Below are 27,772 nucleotides of genomic sequence, written 5' to 3' on the forward strand. Positions count from 1 at the left end.
CATCCACCAGGCCTCCCGTCTTAACAACATAGTTCTAAGATCTGTACCCTCCTTTCTTTCAACCACTTCAAGCACCTGCCATCTCAATTGGCTGACACTATGCCTCATCTCTATGAAGTGTCTGGCCAAGGGATAGCCCCGCTTTTTCCCTTTTTCCTTCTCCTCTTTTTCTATTCTCTCTCTGAGGGCGTCGGGATTGCGTATATGACTGCGATGTTCATTTAAGCGTGTTTTTATATCCCTAGAGGTCTGGCCAACATAGGCCAGGCCGCATGGACATTTGATCAAATACACTACCCCCTTCGTATCACATGTGGCAAAATCCCTTAAAGGGATAGATTCGCCTGTCCTGGGTTGATGCACTGTGGGACCCTTAATGATCATATACGCAATCCCGACGCCCTCAGAGAGAGAATAGAAAAAGAGGAGAAGGAAAAAGGGAAAAAGCGGGGCTATCCCTTGGCCAGACACTTCATAGAGATGAGGCATAGTGTCAGCCAATTGAGATGGCAGGTGCTTGAAGTGGTTGAAAGAAAGGAGGGTACAGATCTTAGAACTATGTTGTTAAGACGGGAGGCCTGGTGGATGGACCGACTGGGTACGCAACTTCCAAGTGGTCTAAACGACGACTTTAGTCTAAAATGTTTTCTGTGATATCATAGCTGTTCTCTATAGAAAGGGTTAACTTGTGAATTTAAGTATGTGCCCACCCACTGATGTCATAGTGGGTGTGTTTATGTCACAGCATGTTATATAATGAATATGTTTTCCCAGTTGGATTAAGCACTTGATAAAGGGCACCACGCCCGAAACGTCGTGCTTTTTGTATGTGCTATATAACCGCTGCAAATAAATGTGAAAATTGTGGAGAATCTCCCGGCTTGTCGACTGGTTGAGTCTAGATCGGTTTTGCATGATTGGACTTTTACATTTGAGGTTTGATGGACCCTCTTTCCGATCAGTGACTCCCAGCAGAAGAGGTGTTTGTCCGAGGCCTGCAGGTTATGTACTTCAGTGGTACAGAGGGAAACAGTGGCAGCTGCCTGCAACTTACGCTAAGCAGATGCAGCAGAAGCAAGTAATAAAACACCCATGGGGTGGGGCTTAGTCAGAGGCAGGGCTTCATTAAGGGGGTGGGGCTTAATCCAGCAACATGGCGCCCCCAGGACCAATGGCACTCCAGGCAATGGCCTGTACTGCCTATGCCTAAAGGCGCCCCTGAATTTGTTTTTTCACCCTTTGAAAGCTGCTCTTAGAAAGTGAACCCAGTTGTATTTAAGTATGTAATGCCCTGGAAAACCACCTGCATCTCCCAAAACACAATCCCCGTTATTTCCTCAGGTATTCCAAGTACTTGAAACTTCCGCCCAGATGATATTGTCCCCGCCCTTATACCTAGCCACACCCCTCTATCTCCTGCATATTCCCTGGCTGCTCTCTCTTCCTGTGAGTGATAAATGAGGCTGCAGTTACCTGACTGACCACGCCCAGATGATATTAGCCCCGCCCTCATACCTAGCCACACCTCTCTATCTTCCACATACTCCCTGGCTGCTCTCTCTTCCTACAGTTTAACAGAGTAGTCAAGCAGCTCGGGGTGACCCAAACCACTAGGAATATGTAGGGGGATAAAAGAGACTGAAAGACCTCCTACTAAAAAGTATTGCTTGGTGTGATTTGCCTTCTTAAAACAGAAGGAGATTTGCAATAATTCAGCTATAAGTGAACATTTGTAGTTACCCACAATGCACCACTACTTATTATGCAAATTGTCTCTTTTTGCCCCTGTAAGCATGCTAGCTTTGCGAAAAAAGAGATAATTTGCATATTCAGTAGAGGTGCATTGTGGGTAACCACAAATGTTCACTTATAGCTGAATTATTGCAAATCTTCTTCTGTTTTAAGAAGGCAAATCACACCAAGCATAGCTACAGTTTGATTAATAAATGAGGCTGCAGTTAGCTGACTGACCACAAGATGGCGAGCTCCCCTCCACCAGCTGGAACGCAGAAACCAGAAACACAGAGCCACAGAGAGGAAGTGAAAAGAGAGGCTGGAAGTTGGTGGGTGGAGCATATTGTGCTGCATCCACTGATAGTAGCTAAAATCACCCAAAGGAGGTCACGTTTGGGAGTGACGTCACTGGGAATCACCGCCCTCTGTTGTCATTAGAAGGAGACCGGAAGTAGTGATAGAGCGGAAGTGGGGAGAGCAGAGCTCGCGCTGGCTGCAGAGGAGGGGAAAGGTTACTTTGTTTATATTTTATTTCCCGCCTGTAACTATAATTAATAATATCTGTAACATTTGTAAAGGGCTTTCCTCCTGTCACACCCAGTGCCTGAGAGCTGCAGCCACCAGGGGGAGGGGAGGGGCACATAGTGGGTGAGGGGAGGAGCACATAGTGGGGGAGGGAGGAGCACATAGTGGGGGAGGGGAGGACAGGTATTGGTGTGGGGGAGGAGCACATAGTGGGGAGGAGAGGGCAGGTATTGGGGTGAGGGAGGAGCACATAGTGGGGGAGGGGAGGACAGGTATTGGGGTGAGGGAGGAGCGCATAGTGGGGGAGGGGATGACAGGTATTGGGGTGAGGGAGGAGCACATAGTGGGGGAGGACAGGTATTGGGGTGAGGGAGGAGCACATAGTGGGGGAGGGGAGGACCGGTATTGGGGTGAGGGAGGAGCACATAGTGGAGGAGGGGAGGACAGGTATTGGGGTGAGGTAGGAGCACATAGTGGGGGAGGTGAGGACAGGTATTGGGGTGAGGGAGGAGCACATAGTGGGGGAGGGCAGGTATTGGGGGGAGGGAGAAGCACACAGTGGGGGAGGGGAGGACAGGTATTGGGTGGGGGAGGGCAGGTATTGGGGTGGGGGAGGGGAGGACAGGTATTGGGGGGAGGGAGAAGCACACAGTGGGGGAGGGGAGGACAGGTATTGGGTGGGGGAGGGCAGGTATTGGGGTGGGGGAGGGGGGACAGGTATTGGATTGAGGGAGGAGCACATAGTGGGGGTGGGACAGTGTATAGTGTAGAGGACATTCTGTGCACTTCATGTTTGTCACACAAAGAGAATAGACACGCACTGCAGTCTTAGACATGACTGGAGAGGAGGATGCTGGGAGTGTAACATAGCTGGAGAGGTGAGTAGGATTGTGGGAGTGTCACATGGCTGGAGAGGTGAGGAGGATTCTGGGAGTGTCAAATGAATGGAGAGGTGAGAAGGATTCTGGGAGTGTCACATGACCTTACCTTCAGTCTCTCCATACAGAGTCTCCCTTCTGTGAAGTCTGCTGACCATCGCTGTGCCCCCACCTCACCCCCTGATATCTGAGAGACACGAGAAGCCCACAACATCCTCACTGATCTGCTGTCGGGGTGAGTTGAGCATTAGCAGGAATTATGGGACAGTATCCAGTGACAGCCAGTGATTTGTATGGTGGTGACTGTATCATTCTGTGTGTCAGGTTCCTATAAGGAGGCTCATTGTCTCATCTATTTCTCCATGGAGGAGGGGCAGTATATAGAAGGACACCAGGACCTCTACAAGGACGCCATAATGGAGAGTCAGCCGCCCCTCACATCACCAGGTAAGGGGAGACTTTCATTTCCCTTGGAGTCCACCTAGATCCCCCATCATCTGATAAACACATAGAGACAATGTATTCAGTCAGTGTGTGTGTTTCCTACAGATGTATCCTGTAACAGAAACCCACCAGAGAGATGTACAGGTCCTCTTTATTCCCAGGATTGTCCACCTAGATCCCCCATCATCTGATAAACACATAGAGACAATGTATTCAGTCAGTGTGTGTGTTTCCTGTGGATGTATCCAGTAACAGAAACCCACCAAAGAGATGTACAGGTCCTCTTTATTCCCAGGATTGTCCACCTAGATCCCCCATCATCTGATAATCACATAGAGACAATGTATTCAGTCAGTGTGTGTGTTTCCTACAGATGTCTCCAGTAACAGAAACCCACCAGAGACATGTACAGGTCCTCTTTATTTCCAGGATTGTCCACCTAGATCCCCAATCATCTGATAATCACATAGAGACAATGTATTCAGTCAGTGTGTGTGTTTCCTACAGATGTATCCGGTAACAGAAACCCACCAGAGAGATGTACAGGTCCTCTTTATCCCTGGTATTGTCCACCTAGATCCCCATCATCTGATAATCACATAGAGACAATGTATTCAGTCAGTGTGTGTGTTTCCTACAGATGTATCCAGTAACAGAAACCCACCAGAGAGATGTACAGGTCCTCTTTATTCCCAGGATTGCCCACCTAGATCCCCCATCATCTGATAAACACATAGAGACAATGTATTCAGTCAGTGTGTGTTTCCTACAGATGTATCCAGTAACAGAAACCCACCAGAGAGATGTACAGGTCCTCTTTATCCCTGGTATTGTCCACCTAGATCCCCATCATCTGATAATCACATAGAGAAAACGTATTCAGTCAGTGTGTGTGTTTCCTACAGATGTATCCAGTAACAGAAACCCACCAGAGAGATGTACAGGTCCTCTTTATTCCCAGGATTGTCCACCTAGATCCACCATCATCTGATAAACACATAGAGACAATGTATTCAGTCAGTGTGTGTGTTTCCTACAGATGTATCCAGTAACAGAAACCCACCAGAGAGATGTACAGGTCCTCTTTATTCCCGGGATTGTCCACCTAGATCCCCCATCATCTGATAATCACATAGAGAAAACGTATTCAGTCAGTGTGTGTGTGTGTTTCCTACAGATGTATCCAGTAACAGAAACCCACCAGAGAGATGTACAGGTCCTCTTTATTCCCAGGATTGCCCACCTAGATCCCCCATCATCTGATAATCACATAGAGACAATGTATTCAGTCAGTGTGTGTGTTTCCTACCAATGTATCCAGTAACAGAAACCCACCAGAGAGATGTACAGGTCCTCTTTATTCCCAGGATTGTCCACCTAGATCCCCCATCATCTGATAATCACATAGAGACAATGTATTCAGTCAGTGTGTGTGTTTCCTACAGATGTATCCAGTAACAGAAACCCACCAGAGAGATGTACAGGTCCTCTTTATTCCCAGGATTGCCCACCTAGATCCCCCATCATCTGATAAACACATAGAGACAATGTATTCAGTCAGTGTGTGTGTTTCCTACAGATGTATCCAGTAACAGAAACCCACCAGAGAGATGTACAGGTCCTCTTTATTCCTGGGATTGTCCACCTAGATCCCCCATCATCTGATAATCACATAGAGACAATGTATTCAGTCAGTGTGTGTGTTTCCTACAGATGTATCCAGTAACAGGAACTCACTAGAGAGATGTACAGGTCCTCTTTATTCCCAGGATTGTCCACCTAGATCCCCCATCATCTGATAAACACATAGAGACAATGTATTCAGTCAGTGTGTGTGTTTCCTACAGATGTATCCAGTAACAGAAACCCACCAGAGAGATGTACAGGTCCTCTTTATTCCTGGGATTGTCCACCTAGATCCCCCATCATCTGATAAACACATAGAGACAATGTATTCAGTCAGTGTGTGTGTTTCCTACAGATGTATCCAGTAACAGGAACTCACTAGAGAGATGTACAGGTCCTCTTTATTCCCAGGATTGTCCACAGGAAGGTCACACCACCCCCCAGCATTACCAGGTAAGGTGGGACTGAGGATCACCAGAGTCTCCAAACTGTTTTATATTATCCTCCTGCATGTGCTGTAATCTGTGGTCACAATTTAAATTAGCTCTCATTGTGTGCACTTAGGGTAGAGAACTGATACATGTAAGTGCTGTGGTTAAAGAGGAAGAAGAAGAGACGTATGTGAGGAGTGATCCGCTGTCTATGGAGGAGGGTGACATGATGAGGACAAGTAAAGAGGAAGAAGAGACATATGTGAGGAGTGATCAGCAGTCTATGGAGGAGGGTGACATGATGAGGACAAGTAAAGAGGAAGAAGAAGAGACGTATGTGAGGAGTGATCAGCAGTCTGTGGAGGAGGGTGACATGATGAGGACAAGTAAAGAGGAAGAAGAAGAGATATATGTGAGGAGTGATCAGCAGTCTATGGCGGAGGGAGACATGATGAGGACAAGTAAAGAGGAAGAAGAAGAGACATATGTGAGGAGTGATCAGCAGTCTATGGAGGAGGGTGACATGATGAGGACAAGTAAAGAGGAAGAAGAAGAGACGTATGTGAGGAGTGATCAGCAGTCTATGGAGGAGGGTGACATGATGAGGACAAGTAAAGAGGAGGAAGAAGAGACATATGTGAGGAGTGATCAGCAGTCTATGGAGGAGGGTGACATGATGAGGACATGTAAAGAGGAAGAAGAGACGTATGTGAGGAATGATCAGCAGTCTATGGAGGAGGGAGACATGATGAGGACAATTAAAAAGGAAGAAGAAGAGACGTATGTGAGGAGTGATCAGTCTATGGAGGAGGGAGACATGATGGGGGCAAGTAAAGAGGAAGAAGAAGAGACGTATGTGAGGAGTGATCAGCAGTCTACGGAGAAGGGGGTCATTATGGTGAAAATTAAAGAGGAAGAAGAGGAGACGTATGTGAGGAGTGATCAGCAGTGTATGGAGGAGGGTGACATGAGGAGGACAAGTAAAGAGGAAGAAGAAGAGACATATGTGAGGAGTGATCAGCAGTCTATGAAGGAGGGTGACATGATGAGGAGAATCAAAGAGGAAGAAGAAGAGACAAATGTGAGGAGTGATCAGCAGTCTATGAAGGAGGGTGACATGATGAGGAGAATCAAAGAGGAAGAAGAAGAGACAAATGTGAGGAGTGATCAGCAGTCTGTGGAGGAGGGTGACATGATAAGGACAAGTAAAGAGGAAGAAGAAGAGACGTATGTGAGGAGTGATCAGCAGTCTATGGAGGAGGGTGACATGATGAGGACAAGTAAAGAGGAAGAAGAAGAGACATATGTGAGGAGTGATCAGCAGTCTGTGGAGGAGGGTGACATGATGAGGACAAGTAAAGAGGAAGAAGATGATACGTATGTGAGGAGTGATCAGCAGTCTATGGAGGAGGGTGACATGATGAGGACAAGTAAAGAGGAAGAAGAAGAGACATATGTGAGGAGTGATCAGCAGTCTGTGGAGGAGGGTGACATGATAAGGACAAGTAAAGAGGAAGAAGAAGAGACGTATGTGAGGAGTGATCAGCAGTCTATGGAGGAGGGTGACATGATAAGGACAAGTAAAGAGGAAGAAGAAGAGACGTATGTGAGGAGTGATCAGCAGTCTATGGAGGAGGGTGACATGATGAGGACAAGTAAAGAGGAGGAAGAAGAGACATATGTGAGGAGTGATCAGCAGTCTATGGAGGAGGGTGACATGATGAGGACATGTAAAGAGGAAGAAGAGACGTATGTGAGGCGTGATCAGCAGTCTATGGAGGAGGGAGACATGATGAGGACAATTAAAAAGGAAGAAGAAGAGACGTATGTGAGGAGTGATCAGCAGTCTACGGAGAAGGGGGTCATTATGGTGAAAATTAAAGAGGAAGAAGAAGAGACATATGTGAGGAGTGATCAGCAGTGTATGGAGGAGGGTGACATGAGGAGGACAAGTAAAGAGGAAGAAGAAGAGACATATGTGAGGAGTGATCAGCAGTCTATGGAGGAGGGTGACATGATGAGGACAAGTAAAGAGGAAGAAGAAGAGACGTATGTGAGGAGTGATCAGCAGTGTATGGAGGAGGGGGACATGAGGAGGACAAGTAAAGAGGAAGAAGAGGAGACGTATGTGAGGAGTGATCAGCAGTCTATGGAGGAGGGAGACATGATGAGGACAAGTAAAGAGGAAGAAGAAGAGACGTATGTGAGGAGTGATCAGCAGTCTATGGAGGAGGGAGACATGATGAGGACAAGTAAGGAGGAAGAAGAAGAGACATATGTGAGGAGTGATCAGCAGTCTATGGAGGAGGGTGACATGAGGAGGACAAGTAAAGAGGAGGACAATGTTACAGAGCGCAGAACAGGTGAGTAATCAGCAGTAATTTAGAATAAATGTGTGTGTATATTGCTGGTGTGGCTGTATTGCTGCTCACAGACTGGCCATGTTAGGAGCTGTTATTTGTACTCAGATATTGTGATTGTGTTTGGTGACATCTTACTAACAATAACAGTACAGACACCCTGATTGGAGTTCCCTGTTCTGTTCTGTGGAGAGGGAGGGGGCGATGGAGGGAGGAGCATCCGGCTACATCTCACAGCAGCAATACAATGCTGATCAGCCGAGGACTTTCCAACTGTGACAGCCACTAAATTGTCACATGTAGCTATAATCACCGATCATTTCACGTGATAGAAATCTACCATGTGTGGGTTATATTCATTCTACCGCTGATAATGGTCACTGTACATTACTGTACACAGATTGGTCACAGTAGGGGTGACTTAGTGTTACTGGTCTGTAATAAGCTGATAATGGTCACTGTACATTACTGTACACAGATTGGTCACAGTAGGGGTGACTTAGTGTTACTGGCCTGTAATAAGCTGATAATGGTCACTGTACATTACTGTACACAGATTGGTCACAGTAGGGGGTGACTTAGTGTTACCAGCCTGTAATAAGCTGATAATGGTCACTGTACATTACTGTACACAGATTGATCACAGTAGAGGTGACTTAGTATTACTGGCCTGTAATAAGCTGATAATGGTCACTGTACATTACTGTACACAGATTGGTCACAGTAGGGGTGACTTACTGTTACCGGCCTGTAATAAGCTGATAATGGTCAATGTACATTACTGTACACAGATTGGTCACAGTAGGGGTGACTTAGTGTTACTGGCCTGTAATAAGCTGATAATGGTCACTGTACATTACTGTACACAGATTGGTCACAGTAGGGGTGACTTACTGTTACCGGCCTGTAATAAGCTGATAATGGTCACTGTACATTACTGTACACAGATTGGTCACAGTATGGGTGGCTTAGTGTTACCGGCCTGTAATAAGCTGATAATGGTCACTGTACGTTACTGTACACAGATTGGTCACAGTAGGGGGTGACTTAGTGTTACTGGCCTGTAATAAGCTGTTAATGGTCACTGTACATTACTGTACACAGATTGATCACAGTAGAGGTGACTTAGTATTACTGGCCTGTAATAAGCTGATAATGGTCACTGTACATTACTGTACACAGATTGGTCACAGTAGGGGGTGACTTAGTGTTACCGGCCTGTAATAAGCTGATAATGGTCACTGTACATTACTGTACACAGATTGGTCACAGTAGTAGTGAGTTAGTGTTACTGGCCTGTAATAAGCTGATAATGGTCACTGTACATTACTGTACACAGATTGGTCACAGTAGGGGTGGCTTAGTGTTACCGGCCTGTAATAAGCTGATAATGGTCACTGTACGTTACTGTACACAGATTGGTCACATTAGGGGTGACTTAGTGTTACCGGCCTGTAATAAGCTGATAATGGTAACTGTACGTTACTGTACACAGATTGGTCACATTAGGGGTGACTTAGTGTTACCGGCCTGTAATAAGCTGATAATGGTCACTGTACATTACTGTACACAGATTGGTCACAGTAGGGGGTGACTTAGTGTTACCAGCCTGTAATAAGCTGATAATGGTCACTGTACATTACTGTACACAGATTGGTCACAGTAGGTGGTGACTTAGTGTTACCGGCCTGTAATAAGCTGATAATGGTCACTGTACATTACTGTACACAGATTGATCACAGTAGGGGGTGACTTAGTGTTACCAGCCTGTAATAAGCTGATAATGGTCACTGTACATTACTGTACACAGATTGGCCACAGTAGGGGTGACTTAGTGTTACTGGCCTGTAATAAGCTGATAATGGTCGCTGTACATTACTGTACACAGATTGGTCACAGTAGGGGTTACTTAGTGTTACTGGCCTGTAATAAGATGATAATGGTCACTATACATTACTGTACACAGATTGGTCACAGTAGGGGGTGACTTAGTGTTACTGGCCTGTAATAAACTAATAATGGTCACTGTACATTTCTGTACACAGATTGGTCACAGTAGGGGTGACTTAGTGTTACTGGCCTGTAATAAGTTGATAATGGTCACTGTACATTACTGTACACAGATTGGTCACAGTAGGGGGGAGTTAGTGTTACTGGCCTGTAATAAGCTGATAATGGTCACTGTACATTACTGTACACAGATTGGTCACAGTAGGGGTGACTTAGTGTAACTGGGCTGTAATAAGCTGATAATGGTCACTGTACATTACTGTACACAGATTGGTCACAGTAGGGGTGACTTAGTGTTACTGGCCTGTAATAAGCTGATAATGGTCACTGTACATTACTGTACACAGATTGGTCACAGTAGGGGTGACTTAGTGTTACCAGCCTGTAATAAGCTGATAATGGTCACTGTACATTACTGTACACAGATTGGTCACAGTAGGGGGTGACTTAGTGTTACTGGCCTGTTATGAGCTGATAATGGTCACTGTACATTACTGTACACAGATTGGTCACAGTAGGGGTGACTTAGTGTTACTGGCCTGTAATAAGCTGATAATGGTCACTGCACATTACTGTACACAGATTGGTCACAGTAGGGGTGAGTTAGTGTTACTGGCCTGTAATAAGCTGATAATGGTCACTGTACATTACTGTACACAGATTGGTCACAGTAGGAGTGATGTAGTGTTACTGGCCTGTAATAAGCTGATAATGGTCACTGTACATTACTGTACACAGATTGGTCACAGTAGGGGGTGACTTAGTGTTACTGGCCTGTTATGAGCTGATAATGGTCACTGTACATTACTGTACACAGATTGGTCACAGTAGGGGGTGACTTAGTGTTACCAGCCTGTAATAAGCTGATAATGGTCACTGTACATTACTGTACACAGATTGGTCACAGTAGGGGTGACTTAGTGTTACTGGCCTGTTATGAGCTGATAATGGTCACTATACATTACTGTACACAGATTGGTCACAGTAGGGGGTGACTTAGTGTTACCAGCCTGTAATAAGCTGATAATGGTCACTGTACATTACTGTACACAGATTGGTCACAGTAGGGGTGACTTAGTGTTACTGGCCTGTAATAAGCTGATAATGGTCACTGTACATTTCTGTACACAGATTGGTCACAGTAGGGGTGACTTAGTGTTACCAGCCTGTAATAAGCTGACAATGGTCACTGTACATTACTGTACACAGATTGGTCACAGTAGGGGTGACTTAGTGTTACTGGCCTGTAATAAGCTGATAATGGTCACTGTACATTACTGTACACAGATTGGTCACAGTAGGGGGTGACTTAGTGTTACTGGCCTGTTATGAGCTGATAATGGTCACTGTACATTACCGTACACAGATTGGTCACAGTAGGGGTGACTTAGTGTAACTGGGCTGTAATAAGCTGATAATGGTCACTGTACATTACTGTACACAGATTGGTCACAGTAGGGGTGACTTAGTGTTACTGGCCTGTAATAAGCTGATAATGGTCACTGTACATTACTGTACACAGATTGGTCACAGTAGGGGTGACTTAGTGTTACCAGCCTGTAATAAGCTGATAATGGTCACTGTACATTACTGTACACAGATTGGTCACAGTAGTGGTGACTTAGTGTTACCAGTCTGTAATAAGCTGATAATGGTCACTGTACATTACTGTACACAGATTGATCACAGTAGGGGGTGACTTAGTGTTACCGGCCTGTAATAAGCTGATAATGGTCACTGTACGTTACTGTACACAGATTGGTCACAGTAGGGGTGACTTAGTGTTACTGGCCTGTAATAAGCTGATAATGGTCACTGTACATTACTGTACACAGATTGGTCACAGTAGGGGGTGACTTAGTGTTACCAGCCTGTAATAAGCTGATAATGGTCACTGTACATTACTGTACACAGATTGGTCACAGTAGGGGTGACTTAGTGTAACTGGGCTGTAATAAGCTGATAATGGTCACTGTACATTACTGTACACAGATTGGTCACAGTAGGGGTGACTTAGTGTTACTGGCCTGTAATAAGCTGATAATGGTCACTGTACATTACTGTACACAGATTGGTCACAGTAGGGGTGACTTAGTGTTACCAGCCTGTAATAAGCTGATAATGGTCACTGTACATTACTGTACACAGATTGGTCACAGTAGGGGTGACTTAGTGTAACTGGGCTGTAATAAGCTGATAATGGTCACTGTACATTACTGTACACAGATTGGTCACAGTAGGGGTGACTTAGTGTTACTGGCCTGTAATAAGCTGATAATGGTCACTGTACATTACTGTACACAGATTGGTCACAGTAGGGGTGACTTAGTGTTACCAGCCTGTAATAAGCTGATAATGGTCACTGTACATTACTGTACACAGATTGATCACAGTAGGGGGTGACTTAGTGTTACCGGCCTGTAATAGGCTGATAATGGTCACTGTACATTACTGTACACAGATTGGTCACAGTAGTGGTGACTTAGTGTTACCAGCCTGTAATAAGCTGATAATGGTCACTGTACATTACTGTACACAGATTGATCACAGTAGGGGTGACTTAGTGTTACTGGCCTGTAATAAGCTGATAATGGTCACTGTACATTACTGTACACAGATTGGTCACAGTAGGGGGTGACTTAGTGTTACCAGCCTGTAATAAGCTGATAATGGTCACTGTACATTACTGTACACAGATTGGTCACAGTAGGGGTGACTTAGTGTTACCAGCCTGTAATAAGCTGATAATGGTCACTGTACATTACTGTACACAGATTGGTCACAGTAGTGGTGACTTAGTGTTACCAGCCTGTAATAAGCTGATAATGGTCACTGTACATTACTGTACACAGATTGATCACAGTAGGGGGTGACTTAGTGTTACCGGCCTGTAATAAGCTGATAATGGTCACTGTACGTTACTGTACACAGATTGGTCACAGTAGGGGTGACTTAGTGTTACTGGCCTTTAATAAGCTGATAATGGTCACTGTACATTACTGTACACAGATTGGTCACAGTAGGGAGTGACTTAGTGTTACCAGCCTGTAATAAGCTGATAATTGTCACTGTACGTTACTGTACACAGACTGGTCACAGTAGGGGTGACTTAGTGTTACTGGCCTGTAATAAGCTGATAATGGTCACTGTACATTACTGTACACAGATTGGTCACAGTAGGGGGTGACTTAGTGTTACTGGCCTGTTATGAGCTGATAATGGTCACTGTACATTACTGTACACAGATTGGTCACAGTAGGGGGTGACTTAGTGTTACTGGCCTGTAATAAGCTGATAATGGTCACTGTACATTACTGTACACAGACTGGTCACAGTAGCGGTGACTTAGTGTTACTGGCCAGTAATAAGCTGATAATGGTCACTGTACATTACTGTACACAGATTGGTCACTGTAGGGGTGACTTAGTGTTACTGGCCTGTAATAAGCTGATAATGGTCACTGTACATTACTGTACACAGATTGGTCACAGTAGAGGTGACTTAGTGTTACCAGCCTGTAATAAGCTGATAATGGTCACTGTACATTACTGTACACAGATTGGTCACAGTAGGAGTGACTTAGTGTTACTGGCCTGTTATGAGCTGATAATGGTCACTGTACATTACTGTACACAGATTGGTCACAGTAGGGGTGACTTAGTGTTACTGGCCTGTAATAAGCTGATAATGGTCACTGTACATTACTGTACACAGATTGGTCACAGTAGGGGTGACTTAGTGTTACTGACCTGTAATAAGCTGATAATGGTCACTGTACATTACTGTACACAGATTGGTCACAGTAGGGGGTGACTTAGTGTTACTGGCCTGTTATGAGCTGATAATGGTCACTGTACATTACTGTACACAGATTGGTCACAGTAGGGGTGACTTAGTGTTACCAGCCTGTAATAAGCTGATAATTGTCACTGTACATTACTGTACACAGATTGGTCACAGTAGGGGGTGACTTAGTGTTACTGGCCTGTAATAAGCTGATAATGGTCACTGTACATTACTGTACACAGATTGGTCACAGTAGGGGGTGACTTAGTGTTACTGGCCTGTAATAAGCTGATAATGGTCACTGTACATTACTGTACACAGATTGGTCACAGTAGGGGGTGACTTAGTGTTACTGGCCTGTTATGAGCTGATAATGGTCACTGTACATTACTGTACACAGATTGGTCACAGTAGGGGGTGACTTAGTGTTACTGGCCTGTAATAAGCTGATAATGGTCACTGTACATTACTGTACACAGATTGGTCACAGTAGGGGGTGACTTAGTGTTACTGGCCTGTAATAAGCTGATAATGGTCACTGTACATTACTGTACACAGATTGGTCACAGTAGGGGTGACTTAGTGTTACTGTCCTGTAATAAGCTGATAATGGTCACTGTACATTACTGTACACAGATTGGTCACAGTAGGGGGTGACTTAGTGTTACTGGCCTGTAATAAGCTGATAATGGTCACTGTACATTACTGTACACAGACTGGTCACAGTAGCGGTGACTTAGTGTTACTGGCCAGTAATAAGCTGATAATGGTCACTGTACATTACTGTACACAGATTGGTCACTGTAGGGGTGACTTAGTGTTACTGGCCTGTAATAAGCTGATAATGGTCACTGTACATTACTGTACACAGATTGGTCACAGTAGAGGTGACTTAGTGTTACCAGCCTGTAATAAGCTGATAATGGTCACTGTACATTACTGTACACAGATTGGTCACAGTAGGAGTGACTTAGTGTTACTGGCCTGTTATGAGCTGATAATGGTCACTGTACATTACTGTACACAGATTGGTCACAGTAGGGGTGACTTAGTGTTACTGGCCTGTAATAAGCTTATAATGGTCACTGTACATTACTGTACACAGATTGGTCACAGTAGGGGTGACTTAGTGTTACTGGCCTGTAATAAGCTGATAATGGTCACTGTACATTACTGTACACAGATTGGTCACAGTAGGGGGTGACTTAGTGTTACTGGCCTGTAATAAGCTGATAATGGTCACTGTACATTACTGTACACAGATTGGTCACAGTAGGGGTGACTTAGTGTTACTGGCCTGTAATAAGCTGATAATGGTCACTGTACATTACTGTACACAGATTGGTCACAGTAGGGGGTGACTTAGTGTTACCAGCCTGTAATAAGCTGATAATGGTCACTGTACATTACTGTACACAGATTGGTCACAGTAGGGGTGACTTAGTGTAACTGGGCTGTAATAAGCTGATAATGGTCACTGTACATTACTGTACACAGATTGGTCACAGTAGGGGTGACTTAGTGTTACTGGCCTGTAATAAGCTGATAATGGTCACTGTACATTACTGTACACAGATTGGTCACAGTAGGGGTGACTTAGTGTTACCAGCCTGTAATAAGCTGATAATGGTCACTGTACATTACTGTACACAGATTGGTCACAGTAGTGGTGACTTAGTGTTACCAGCCTGTAATAAGCTGATAATGGTCACTGTACATTACTGTACACAGATTGATCACAGTAGGGGGTGACTTAGTGTTACCGGCCTGTAATAAGCTGATAATGGTCACTGTACGTTACTGTACACAGATTGGTCACAGTAGGGGTGACTTAGTGTTACTGGCCTGTAATAAGCTGATAATGGTCACTGTACATTACTGTACACAGATTGGTCACAATAGGGAGTGACTTAGTGTTACCAGCCTGTAATAAGCTGATAATGGTCACTGTACATTACTGTACACAGACTGGTCACAGTAGGGGTGACTTAGTGTTACTGGCCTGTAATAAGCTGATAATGGTCACTGTACATTACTGTACACAGATTGGTCACAGTAGGGGGTGACTTAGTGTTACTGGCCTGTTATGAGCTGATAATGGTCACTGTACATTACTGTACACAGATTGGTCACAGTAGGGGGTGACTTAGTGTTACTGGCCTGTAATAAGCTGATAATGGTCACTGTACATTACTGTACACAGACTGGTCACAGTAGCGGTGACTTAGTGTTACTGGCCAGTAATAAGCTGATAATGGTCACTGTACATTACTGTACACAGATTGGTCACTGTAGGGGTGACTTAGTGTTACTGGCCTGTAATAAGCTGATAATGGTCACTGTACATTACTGTACACAGATTGGTCACAGTAGAGGTGACTTAGTGTTACCAGCCTGTAATAAGCTGATAATGGTCACTGTACATTACTGTACAGATTGGTCACAGTAGGAGTGACTTAGTGTTACTGGCCTGTTATGAGCTGATAATGGTCACTGTACATTACTGTACACAGATTGGTCACAGTAGGGGTGACTTAGTGTTACTGGCCTGTAATAAGCTGATAATGGTCACTGTACATTACTGTACACAGATTGGTCACAGTAGGGGTGACTTAGTGTTACTGACCTGTAATAAGCTGATAATGGTCACTGTACATTACTGTACACAGATTGGTCACAGTAGGGGGTGACTTAGTGTTACTGGCCTGTTATGAGCTGATAATGGTCACTGTACATTACTGTACACAGATTGGTCACAGTAGGGGTGACTTAGTGTTACCAGCCTGTAATAAGCTGATAATTGTCACTGTACATTACTGTACACAGATTGGTCACAGTAGGGGGTGACTTAGTGTTACTGGCCTGTAATAAGCTGATAATGGTCACTGTACATTACTGTACACAGATTGGTCACAGTAGGGGGTGACTTAGTGTTACTGGCCTGTAATAAGCTGATAATGGTCACTGTACATTACTGTACACAGATTGGTCACAGTAGGGGGTGACTTAGTGTTACTGGCCTGTTATGAGCTGATAATGGTCACTGTACATTACTGTACACAGATTGGTCACAGTAGGGGGTGACTTAGTGTTACTGGCCTGTAATAAGCTGATAATGGTCACTGTACATTACTGTACACAGATTGGTCACAGTAGGGGGTGACTTAGTGTTACTGGCCTGTAATAAGCTGATAATGGTCACTGTACATTACTGTACACAGATTGGTCACAGTAGGGGTGACTTAGTGTTACTGTCCTGTAATAAGCTGATAATGGTCACTGTACATTACTGTACACAGATTGGTCACAGTAGGGGGTGACTTAGTGTTACTGGCCTGTAATAAGCTGATAATGGTCACTGTACATTACTGTACACAGACTGGTCACAGTAGCGGTGACTTAGTGTTACTGGCCAGTAATAAGCTGATAATGGTCACTGTACATTACTGTACACAGATTGGTCACTGTAGGGGTGACTTAGTGTTACTGGCCTGTAATAAGCTGATAATGGTCACTGTACATTACTGTACACAGATTGGTCACAGTAGAGGTGACTTAGTGTTACCAGCCTGTAATAAGCTGATAATGGTCACTGTACATTACTGTACACAGATTGGTCACAGTAGGAGTGACTTAGTGTTACTGGCCTGTTATGAGCTGATAATGGTCACTGTACATTACTGTACACAGATTGGTCACAGTAGGGGTGACTTAGTGTTACTGGCCTGTAATAAGCTGATAATGGTCACTGTACATTACTGTACACAGATTGGTCACAGTAGGGGTGACTTAGTGTTACTGGCCTGTAATAAGCTGATAATGGTCACTGTACATTACTGTACACAGATTGGTCACAGTAGGGGGTGACTTAGTGTTACTGGCCTGTAATAAGCTGATAATGGTCGCTGTACATTACTGTACACAGATTGGTCACAGTAGGGGGTGACTTAGTGTTACTGGCCTGTTATGAGCTGATAATGGTCACTGTACATTACTGTACACAGATTGGTCACAGTAGGGGTGACTTAGTGTTACTGGCCTGTAATAAGCTGATAATGGTCACTGTACATTACTGTACACAGATTGGTCACAGTAGGGGGTGACTTAGTGTTACTGGCCTGTAATAAGCTGATAATGGTCGCTGTACATTACTGTACACAGATTGGTCACAGTAGGGAGTGACTTAGTGTTACCGGCCTGTAATAAGCTGATAATGGTCACTGTACATTACTGTACACAGATTGGTCACAGTAGGGGTGACTTAGTGTTACTGGCCTGTAATAAGCTGATAATGGTCACTGTACATTACTGTACATAGATTGGTCACAGTAGGGGGTGACTTAGTGTTACTGGCCTGTTATGAGCTGATAATGGTCACTGTACATTACTGTACACAGATTGGTCACAGTAGGGGTGACTTAGTGTTACTGGCCTGTAATAAGCTGATAATGGTCACTGTACATTACTGTACACAGATTGGTCACAGTAGGGGGTGACTTAGTGTTACTGGCCTGTAATAAGCTGATAATGGTCACTGTACATTACTGTACACAGATTGGTCACAGTAGGGGTGACTTAGTGTTACCAGCCTGTAATAAGCTGATAATGGTCACTGTACATTACTGTACACAGATTGGTCACAGTAGGGGGTGACTTAGTGTTACTGGCCTGTAATAAGCTGATAATGGTCGCTGTACATTACTGTACACAGATTGGTCACAGTAGGGGGTGACTTAGTGTTACTGGCCTGTTATGAGCTGATAATGGTCACTGTACATTACTGTACACAGATTGGTCACAGTAGGGGGTGACTTAGTGTTACTGGCCTGTTATGAGCTGATAATGGTCACTGTACATTACTGTACACAGATTGGTCACAGTAGGGGGTGACTTAGTGTTACTGGCCTGTAATACGCTGATAATGGTCACTGTACATTACTGTACACAGATTGGTCACAGTAGAGGTGACTTAGTGTTACTGGTCTGTAATAAGCTGATAATGGTCACTGTACATTACTGTACACAGATTGGTCACAGTAGGGGGTGACTTAGTGTTACTGGCCTGTTATGAGCTGATAATGGTCACTGTACATTACTGTACACAGATTGGTCACAGTAGGAGTTACTTAGTGTTACCGGCCTGTAATAAGCTGATAATGGTCACTGTACATTACTGTACACAGATTGGTCACAGTAGGGGTGACTTAGTGTTACCGACCTGTAATAAGCTGATAATGGTCACTGTACATTACTGTACACAGATTGGTCACAGTAGGGGGTGACTTAGTGTTACCAGCCTGTAATAAGCTGATAATGGTCACTGTACATTACTGTACACAGATTGGTCACAGTAGGGGGTGACTTAGTGTTACCAGCCTGTAATAAGCTGATAATGGTCACTGTACATTACTGTACACAGATTGGTCACAGTAGGGGTGACTTAGTCTTACCGGCCTGTAATAAGCTGATAATGGTCACTGTACATTACTGTACACAGATTGGTCACAGTAGGGGTAACTTAGTGTTACTGGCCTGTAATAAGCTGATAATGGTCACTGTACATTACTGTACACAGCTTGGTCACAGTAGGGGGTGACTTAGTGTTACCGGCCTGTAATAAGCTGATAATGGTCACTGTACATTACTGTACACAGATTGGTCACAGTAGGGGTGACTTAGTGTTACCAGCCTGTAATAAGCTGATAATGGTCACTGTACATTACTGTACACAGATTGGTCACAGTAGGGGTGACTTAGTGTTACCAGCTCGTAATAAGCTGATAATGGTCACTGTACATTACTGTACACAGATTGGTCACAGTAGGGGTGAGTTAGTGTTTCTGGCCTGTAATAAGCTGATAATGGTCACTATACATTACTGTACACAGATTGGTCACAGTAGGGGTGACTTAGTGTTACTGGCCTGTAATAAGCTGATAATGGTCACTGTACATTACTGTACACAGATTGGTCACAGTAGGGGTGACTTAGTGTTACCGGCCTGTAATAAGCTGATAATGGTCACTGTACATTACTGTACACAGATTGGTCACAGTAAGGGGTGACTTACTGTATGTATCGTATTACATACTGGCCAAAATATTAGAGACACCCAGAAATATGTTGGTCCACCTTTTAGCCCTGATCACAGCTGATATTCTTCTCTATAAGATGCTGGCACTGTTACTGAGGAATGTTGGCCCGTGCTGACATAATGGCAGCGCTAAGTTGGGTCAGATGGGATGGTGACGTTTCCAAGCTTTGAAGTGATCTTTTGTCTTCGCCCCACGAATGCTCAGCAGGATTGAGGTCAGGGGACTGAGCTGGCCATGGAAGCAGGTAAAACTCTGATTGATGTTCCTCAAACCAGTTGGAGACCGATCGAGCACGGTGACAAGGGCCCACAACAGGCGTCTTTTTTACTTTTTTCTGGGATACCAAGGGCACTCTTGATGGTCTCCTGCTGCTAAAGCCCATCCTTTGCAAAGTCCGTCTTGGTGTGCATTGGGATAGGCTTTGTGATGAATTCAGCTGTCATTTGTTGTGTTGTTGCTCTTCTGTTGCTGCGGACTATGCTTGCTGCTCGCCTTACACCTCTCTCGTTCACCAGCCTTGTGACCAGAATAGTTATGAATAATAGTACAAGATAATCTCTTGAAGATTTTTGTCAACTGCCACTCTCTAGACACCGGAGATATTAGGTGAGAAAATCCTAAAACAGTCATTGTTTCAGAGATGCGAGCACCATCTTTTCTTGTACCAACAATCATCCCTCCTTAAAACTAAGTCACTTTAATCTTTAGTTGTACCCATTTTGACATTAACCCTCCTGGCGGTCTATTAAAAACCGCCAGGGGGGCAGCGCAGCCGTTTTTTTGAATTTTTTTAAATCATGTAGCGAGCCTAGGGCTCGCTACATGATAGCCGCTGAGCAGCGGCATCCCCCTACCCTCTACAATCGCCTTCGGCGATCAGGAAATCCTCCACTCCTGCACCCTGTGGGCGGCCGTCAGTTTGTCCTTCCCCAGGCTGACCAATTTCAGCAGCGCTTGGCAGTGGCCTGCTGCTGCGCTCTTGTCCTCCCTCCCTTCCACCAATGTCACTCAGTGCGCTGTAAAGGATAGGTAGCGGCCTGTCCCAAATCAGCTTCCCCACGAGTCCATGGTGATGTGGACCCGCTCGATCATGGAGTAGTCGAGCGAATGAGCCACGTTTGCCACCGCAAACTCGTGCAGTGCTGGGTTGGCGGTCCTTGGAAAGTAGTGGCGGCTGGTGATTTGCCACTCTGGTATCCCAAACTGGAGCAGCGTGTGCATATCACTCCCCCCCTGCACCAGGGAGTAGGGAAGGAGCTTGGAACACATGGTCCGGGCCAGCAAGCCGTTCAGCTTCCGGATGCGTCTGTGGCTAGGAGGCAGAGGTTTGGTCAAACCCTAAAAGCTGTCACTCAGCAAGGTCTGCCGATGTCCTAAAGGGGAAGCTGAGGAGGCCAATGAGGACTGGCTGGCCTCACCCTCCTCAATATCTGTGTCATGAGCTGCCAAAGGCGCACTGGATGGAAAAGTGCATTTGCGTGCTGCTGCGGCTTCACGACCCTGAGGGAGGGATGATGCTGCTGCGGTGGTGAGTCTCCTGCTCTGACCACCCTCTTGCTGGTCCTTCATCCTCTTGAACCCTTCATAGTCCTTGCAGAGATAGCTCTTCAGGTGGGCCTGGAGGGATGAGGTACACATCTTGTCTGCGTTGCGCCCGCGGCTCAAGGTTTTCTGGCAGGAGTTGCACACTGCATAGCTTACATCCAGGGTGGACACATGGAAATAATTCCATACTGGGGACATAAACAACCCCCTACGGTGCACAGAGGGTGCAGCGGCTCTCCCTCTGGTTTTCAAACAGACAGAAAAGCAAAAAAAATGTGCAGATGGCGCAAATACTAAATACAGTAATAGAGCACGAAAATCAGTGAACAGCGGTCTGCCTGCACTACGCACAGCAAAGTAACGGCACGCTGGCAGAGTACCATGTCACTGGCTACACTGAGTGACTGACTAGTGACTACAGCTAACTGAAGTTGATCACTGGCTGATTAGCTGAATACAAGTATCAAATACAGTAATAGAGCACAAACATCTGTGGACAGCGGTCTGCCTGCACTATGCACAGCAAAGTAACTGGCTGCACGGCACACAGTACAATGTCACTGACACTGACTACACTGAGCGACTGACTAACTTAAATTGATCGCTGGCTGGCTAGCTAAATACAAGTATCAAATACGGTAATACAGCAGTAGAATCAGTGAACCTGCCTGCATTTAGTACAGCAATCAGTACACTGTCACTGAGAAGTACAACACTGACTACAACTAACTTAAGTTCATCACTGGATAGCTAGCTAAATACAAGTATCAAATACAGTAAGAGGACAATGTAATGAGTGAAAATGCTGCATTTGGAATGCTCTCGCTTTGCACATATGGCCTGGAGATGCCTCTCAGTGCCACAGAGTCTAGCAAGGATGAAGCTTTCATCATGGCCGCCGCTTTATATACAGGAGGGGAGGGCAGAGCCTTCCCTCCTATGATTGGTTGCTAGGGCCTGGCTGGGGGCCTCTGATTGGCCCAGGGACGTCATTTCCACCGGTCAGGGTAGTGATTGCGGTCCGAATAGTAGTAGCCACGGTGGAGTCCGTGATCTAATTCTGTATCACGGATTCGGATCACGGTGGTGGATAGTGAACAAATGCTTGTGACTCGAGGTTGTGAGGAGCATCCCTATTCACCGCATCTGACGCCTCGGCCTTGTGTGCCCTGTCTGAGGACCTGCACTTGTCCCCTGCCGGCTTTCGGGATTCCTCTGCTCTGCATACATGCGCGTCCCAGGTGGTTTCCTGGACAGCGAGGAGAGAGCCAGCGCATACCACAAAGGCTGCATCTGAAACGACCAACAGCTCACATGTGCAGCACCTCTAATAGGCTGTCTGCACACTTCCCATTCAATTCAGATGCAAATCATATGCATATCTACTATTACTTACCATGCAAACGGGAAACTCAGGAATACAGGCTGGGAGCAGCTAACACAGGGCATGCATTTTCAGCCTGATAGAGGTGGTGCACGCCTGAGCAATTAACCAGTCAAATTGCAGCATGTTTATATGTATGCAGAACCTCCAAACCCCCCCTTCCAGGTGGTTTCCTAGTAAGGGTGCGCGTGTGATGTCAGATGCGTGACCTTACTAGAAACCCACGTGGGGCGTACGCGTATGCAGAATGGAAAGTGCCCAGAGCATCGGGGGACAAGCAGAGGCCGAGGATCGGTAATGTGTACCTTACACTGGGTACCCGGGGGGGGGAACAAGGTAATGTATGCCTTACATTAGGCACCGGGGGGGGGGGGGAGACAAGCAGAGGCCGAGGATCGGTAATGTGTACCTTACACTGGGCATCGGGGTGGGGGGACAAGCAGAGGCCGCGGATCGGTGATGTATACCTTACACTGGGTACCCGGGGGGGAACAAGGTAATGTATGCCTTACATTAGGCACCGGGGGGGGAGGGGGAGACAAGCAGAGGCCGAGGAGCGGTAATATATACCTTACCCTTGGCACTGAGGGGGGACACGCAGAGGCCGAGGACCGGTAATGTATACCTTACACTGGGAACTGGAAGGGGGGGGGGGACAAGCAGAGGCCGAGGAGCGGTAATGTATACCTTACACTGGGAACCGGGGGGGGGGGGGGGACAAGCAGAGGCCGAGGAACGGTAATGTATACCTTACACTGGGCACTGAGGGGGGACAAGCAGAGGCCGAGGATCGGTAATGTGTACCTTACACTGGGCACCGGGGGGGGGGTACAAGCAGAGGCCGAGGACCGGTAATGTATACCTTACACTGGGTACCAGGGGGGGGGGCAAGCAGAGGCCGCGGACCGGTAATGTGTACCTTACACCGGGCCCCGGGGGGGGGGGGGAGGGGGGGACGTTTTTATAAGGGGGGACAGTGCTGGGAGTTTGGTCATGTTTATTGATTGTCGCAAAACTGTGACTTGTATGCAAATATAATGCAAATTGTATGCAGATAACATTTGTCAGGAAATGCATTTGATTGGCTGAATTCCTAGCCGCATGAAACTTTCATGCAAAGCAAAGTTGTTGTCCTGCGATTGGCTGCCTGTAATGAGCACAACCTTCTGCAGTTCTCTGTCAGGCTGATAACTAGCGATGGTCAGTGACATGCCAATAACTGAGCAGTGCAAATGATATGCTAATAATAAGCAAAGTTATGCAGCTACTGCATTTGGTCCATTTCCAATCTGCATAAACTTTGCACCAACTTGGAATTATCAGCAGCTCACTAACCCTCCCTAATGATAATTGCTCCTCCCCTCAGAATTCTCTAACAGGAAGTGATGATGTTTCTCTATTTGCAGCGTGGAGTCCCGGCATCAGGAACCTCTCAGAGACTCGTCTCTCTGTATCCACAGACTGTACAACGGATGATGATGTCACTGGACAAGAGTCTCCTGCAGATATCCTGGTGACCCCAAATGTTCCCCCAGACTCCCCTCACCTGTCTAACCCTGAGGGGCCTCATACCCAACACAGCTCTCCCCCTGCTGGAGGGTCTTATTCCTGCTCCATGTGTGGGAAATGTTTTATTGGGAAATCACAGCTTGTCAGTCATGAGATATCTCACACTGATAAGAAGCCCTATTCATGTGCTGAGTGTGGGAAAAGTTTTGTACAGAAGTCTCATCTTGTCATACATGAGAGATCTCACACTGGACAGAAGCCCTATTCATGTGCTGAGTGTGGGAAATATTTTAGGCAGAAAACAAAGCTTGTTATACACGAGAGATCTCACACTGGAGAGAAGCCGTATTCCTGTTCTGAGTGTGGGAAATGTTTTAGAACAAAAGGAAGTCTTGTCTATCATGAGAGATCTCACACAGATAAGATGATCTATTCATGTGCTGAGTGTGGAAAATGGTTTGCAAAGAAATATCATCTTGTCATTCATGGGAGATCCCACACTGGTGAGATGCAATATTCCTGTGCTGAGTGTGAGAAATGTTTTGTATGGAAATCAGAGCTTGTCAGACATGTGAGATCTCACACTGGAGAGAAGCCCTATTCATGTTCTGAGTGTGGGAAATGTTTTGTATGGAAATCAGACCTTGTCAGACATGTGAGAACTCATACTGGTGAGAAGCCCTATGCATGTGCTGAGTGTGGGAAATGTTTTGGACTGAAATCAGACCTTGTTAGACATGAGAGATCTCACACTGGTGAGAAGCCCTATTCTTGTGCTGAGTGTGGGAAATGTTTTGCACTTAAAACACAGCTTGTAAATCATGAGAGATCTCACACTGGCGAGAAACCCTATTGTTGTGCTGTTTGTGGGAAATATTTTGTTCAGAGAACAGGCCTTGTCACACATGAGAGATCTCACACTGGTGAAAAGCCGTATTCATGTGCTGAGTGTGGGAAATGTTTTGTACGGAAGTCAAACCTTATCAGTCATGAGAAATCTCACACTGGTGAGAAGCCCTATGCATGTGCTGAGTGTGGGAAATGTTTTGGACTGAAATCAGACCTTGTTAGACATGAGAGATTTCACACTGGTGAGAAGCCCTATTCTTGTGCTGAGTGTGGAAAATGTTTTGCACTTAAAACACAGCTTGTAAATCATGAGAGATCTCACACTGGTGAGAAGCCATATCGATGTGCTGAGTGTGGGAAATGTTTTGTACAGAAATCATGCCTTGTCCGACATGAGAGATCTCACACTGGCGAGAAGCCCTATTTTTGTACTGTTTGTGGGAAATGTTGTGTACAGAAATCAGAGCTTGTCATCCATGAGAGATCTCACACTGGTGAAAAGCCATATTCATGTGCTGAGTGTGGGAAATGTTTTGTACAGAAATCATGCCTTGTCAGACATGAGAGATCTCACACTGGCGAGAAACCCTATTGTTGTGCTGTTTGTGGGAAATGTTTTGTTCAGAGAACAGGCCTTGTCACACATGAGAGATCTCACACTGGTGAGAAACCCTATTGTTGTACTGTTTGTGGGAAATGTTTTGTTCAGAGAACAGGCCTTGTCACACATGAGAGATATCACACTGGTGAAAAGCCATATTCATGTGCTGAGTGTGGGAAATGTTTTGTACGGAAGTCAAACCTTATCAGTCATAAGAAATCTCACACTGGTGATAAGTAAGGAATGGTGAAACTTCTACCTGCAGTGAACCTAAAGTGGCCACAGCATACTGCTCTCCATCGAAGCATCTGGAAAGTCACAGCCAGGGTCCCGTCCATGCAGGCGGGCACACTGTGGGATGGTAGTGCTAATATAATACAAGTTTACATATTCTGCATAGGGTGTACAATCAAGTATGATACACAAGGGGAGAGGGTCATGCCAAAGGCTTACAATCTAGAGAGAGGGGTTGGTGACACAACAGGAGGGGGATGCATCAAGAAGTTGTCGGCAGAGAGAGTTAGGGCAGTGTTGAGGTGAGGTAGGCCTCCTTGAATAAGTGAGTTTTGATGGCTTTTTTGAAGGTATTGAAAGAGGGGGTACGCCTGATGGGCAGTGGGAGAGAGCTCCACAGGATGGGGGCCGCTCTAGTGAAGTCCTGTAGTCGTACATGGGAGTGCGAGATGCAAGGGGTGGTTAGGAGGAGGTTGCTGGAGAAGTGGAGTGGGCAGCCAGGTGTGTATCTGCTGACCAGCTCAGAGATGTAGGTCGGGCAGGACTTGTGTATAGATCTGTAGGCCAGGCATAGGATAGTGAAGCTGGATAGGAGGAAGTTGTTGGAGGAGCAGAGTGGGCAGTCAGGTGTGTATCTGCTGACCAGGTCAGAAATGTAGGTCAGGCAGGGCTTGTGTATAGATTTGTAGGCCAGACATAGGATAGTGAAGCTGGATAGGAGGAGGTTGTTGGAGGAGAGGAGTGGGCAGCCAGGTGTGTATCTGCTGACCAGGTCAGAGATGTAGGTCGGGCAGGACTTGTGTATTGATCTGTAGACCAGGCATAGGATAGTGAAGCTGGATAGGAGGAGGTTGTTGGAGGAGTGGAGTGGGCAGTCAGGTGTGTATCTGCTGACCAGGTCAGAGATGTAGGTCAGGCAGGACTTGGGTATAGATCTGTAGGCCAGGCATTGGATAGTGAAGCTGGATAGGAGGAGGTGGTTGGAGGAGAGGAGTGGGCAGTCAGGTGTGTATCTGGTGACCAGGTCAGAGATGTAGGTCAGGCAGGACTTGTGTATAGATCTGTAGGCCAGGCATAGGATAGTGAAGCTGGATAGGAGGCAGTTGTTGGAGGAGTGGAGTGGAGTGGGCAGTCAGGTGTGTATCTGCTGACCAGGTCAGAGATGTAGGTCTGGCAGGACTTGTGTATAGATTTGTAGGCCAGGCATAGGATAGTGAAGCTGGATAGGAGGTGGTGGTTGGAGGAGCAGAGTGGGCAGTCAGGTGTGTATCTGCTAACCAGGACAGAGATGTAGGTCAGGCAGGACTTGTGTATGGATGTGTAGGCCAGGCATAGGATAGTGAAGCTGGATAGGAGGAGGTTGTTGGAGGAGTGGAGTGGGCAGTCAGGTGTGTATCTGCTGACCAGGTCAGAGATGTAGGTCAGGCAGGACTTGTGTATAGATCTGTAGGCCAGGCATAGGATAGTGAAGCTGGATAGAAGGAGGTGGTTGGAGGAGCAGAGTGGGCAGTCAGGTGTGTATCTGCTGACCAGGACAGAGATGTAGGTCAGGCAGGACTTGTGTATGGATGTGTAGGCCAGGCATAGGATAGTGAAGCTGGATAGGAGGAGGTTGTTGGAGGAGTGGAGTGGGCAGTCAGGTGTGTATCTGCTGACCAGGTCAGAGATGTATCTGCTGACCAGGTCAGAGATGTAGGTCTGGCAGGACTTGTGTATAGATCTGTAGGCCAGGCATAGGATAGTAAAGCTGGATAGAAGGAG

At 45.9% G+C, this 27,772-nt stretch overlaps 1 protein-coding gene across 1 annotated transcript; it reads left to right on the forward strand.

Moving 5' to 3' along the window:
• Nucleotides 1-24,433: 24,433 nt before the first annotated feature.
• Nucleotides 24,434-26,413, forward strand: LOC137537294 (zinc finger protein 84-like). Its single transcript, XM_068259371.1, has one exon. The coding sequence runs from the start codon at nt 24,434-24,436 to the stop codon at nt 26,015-26,017; it is 1,584 nt and encodes a 527-aa protein (XP_068115472.1). The 3' UTR covers nt 26,018-26,413.
• The last annotated feature ends 1,359 nt before the right edge of the window (nt 26,414-27,772 follow it).

This window comes from Hyperolius riggenbachi, chromosome 10 (assembly GCF_040937935.1).
Source record: "Hyperolius riggenbachi isolate aHypRig1 chromosome 10, aHypRig1.pri, whole genome shotgun sequence".
NCBI classification, from domain to species: domain Eukaryota; kingdom Metazoa; phylum Chordata; class Amphibia; order Anura; family Hyperoliidae; genus Hyperolius; species Hyperolius riggenbachi.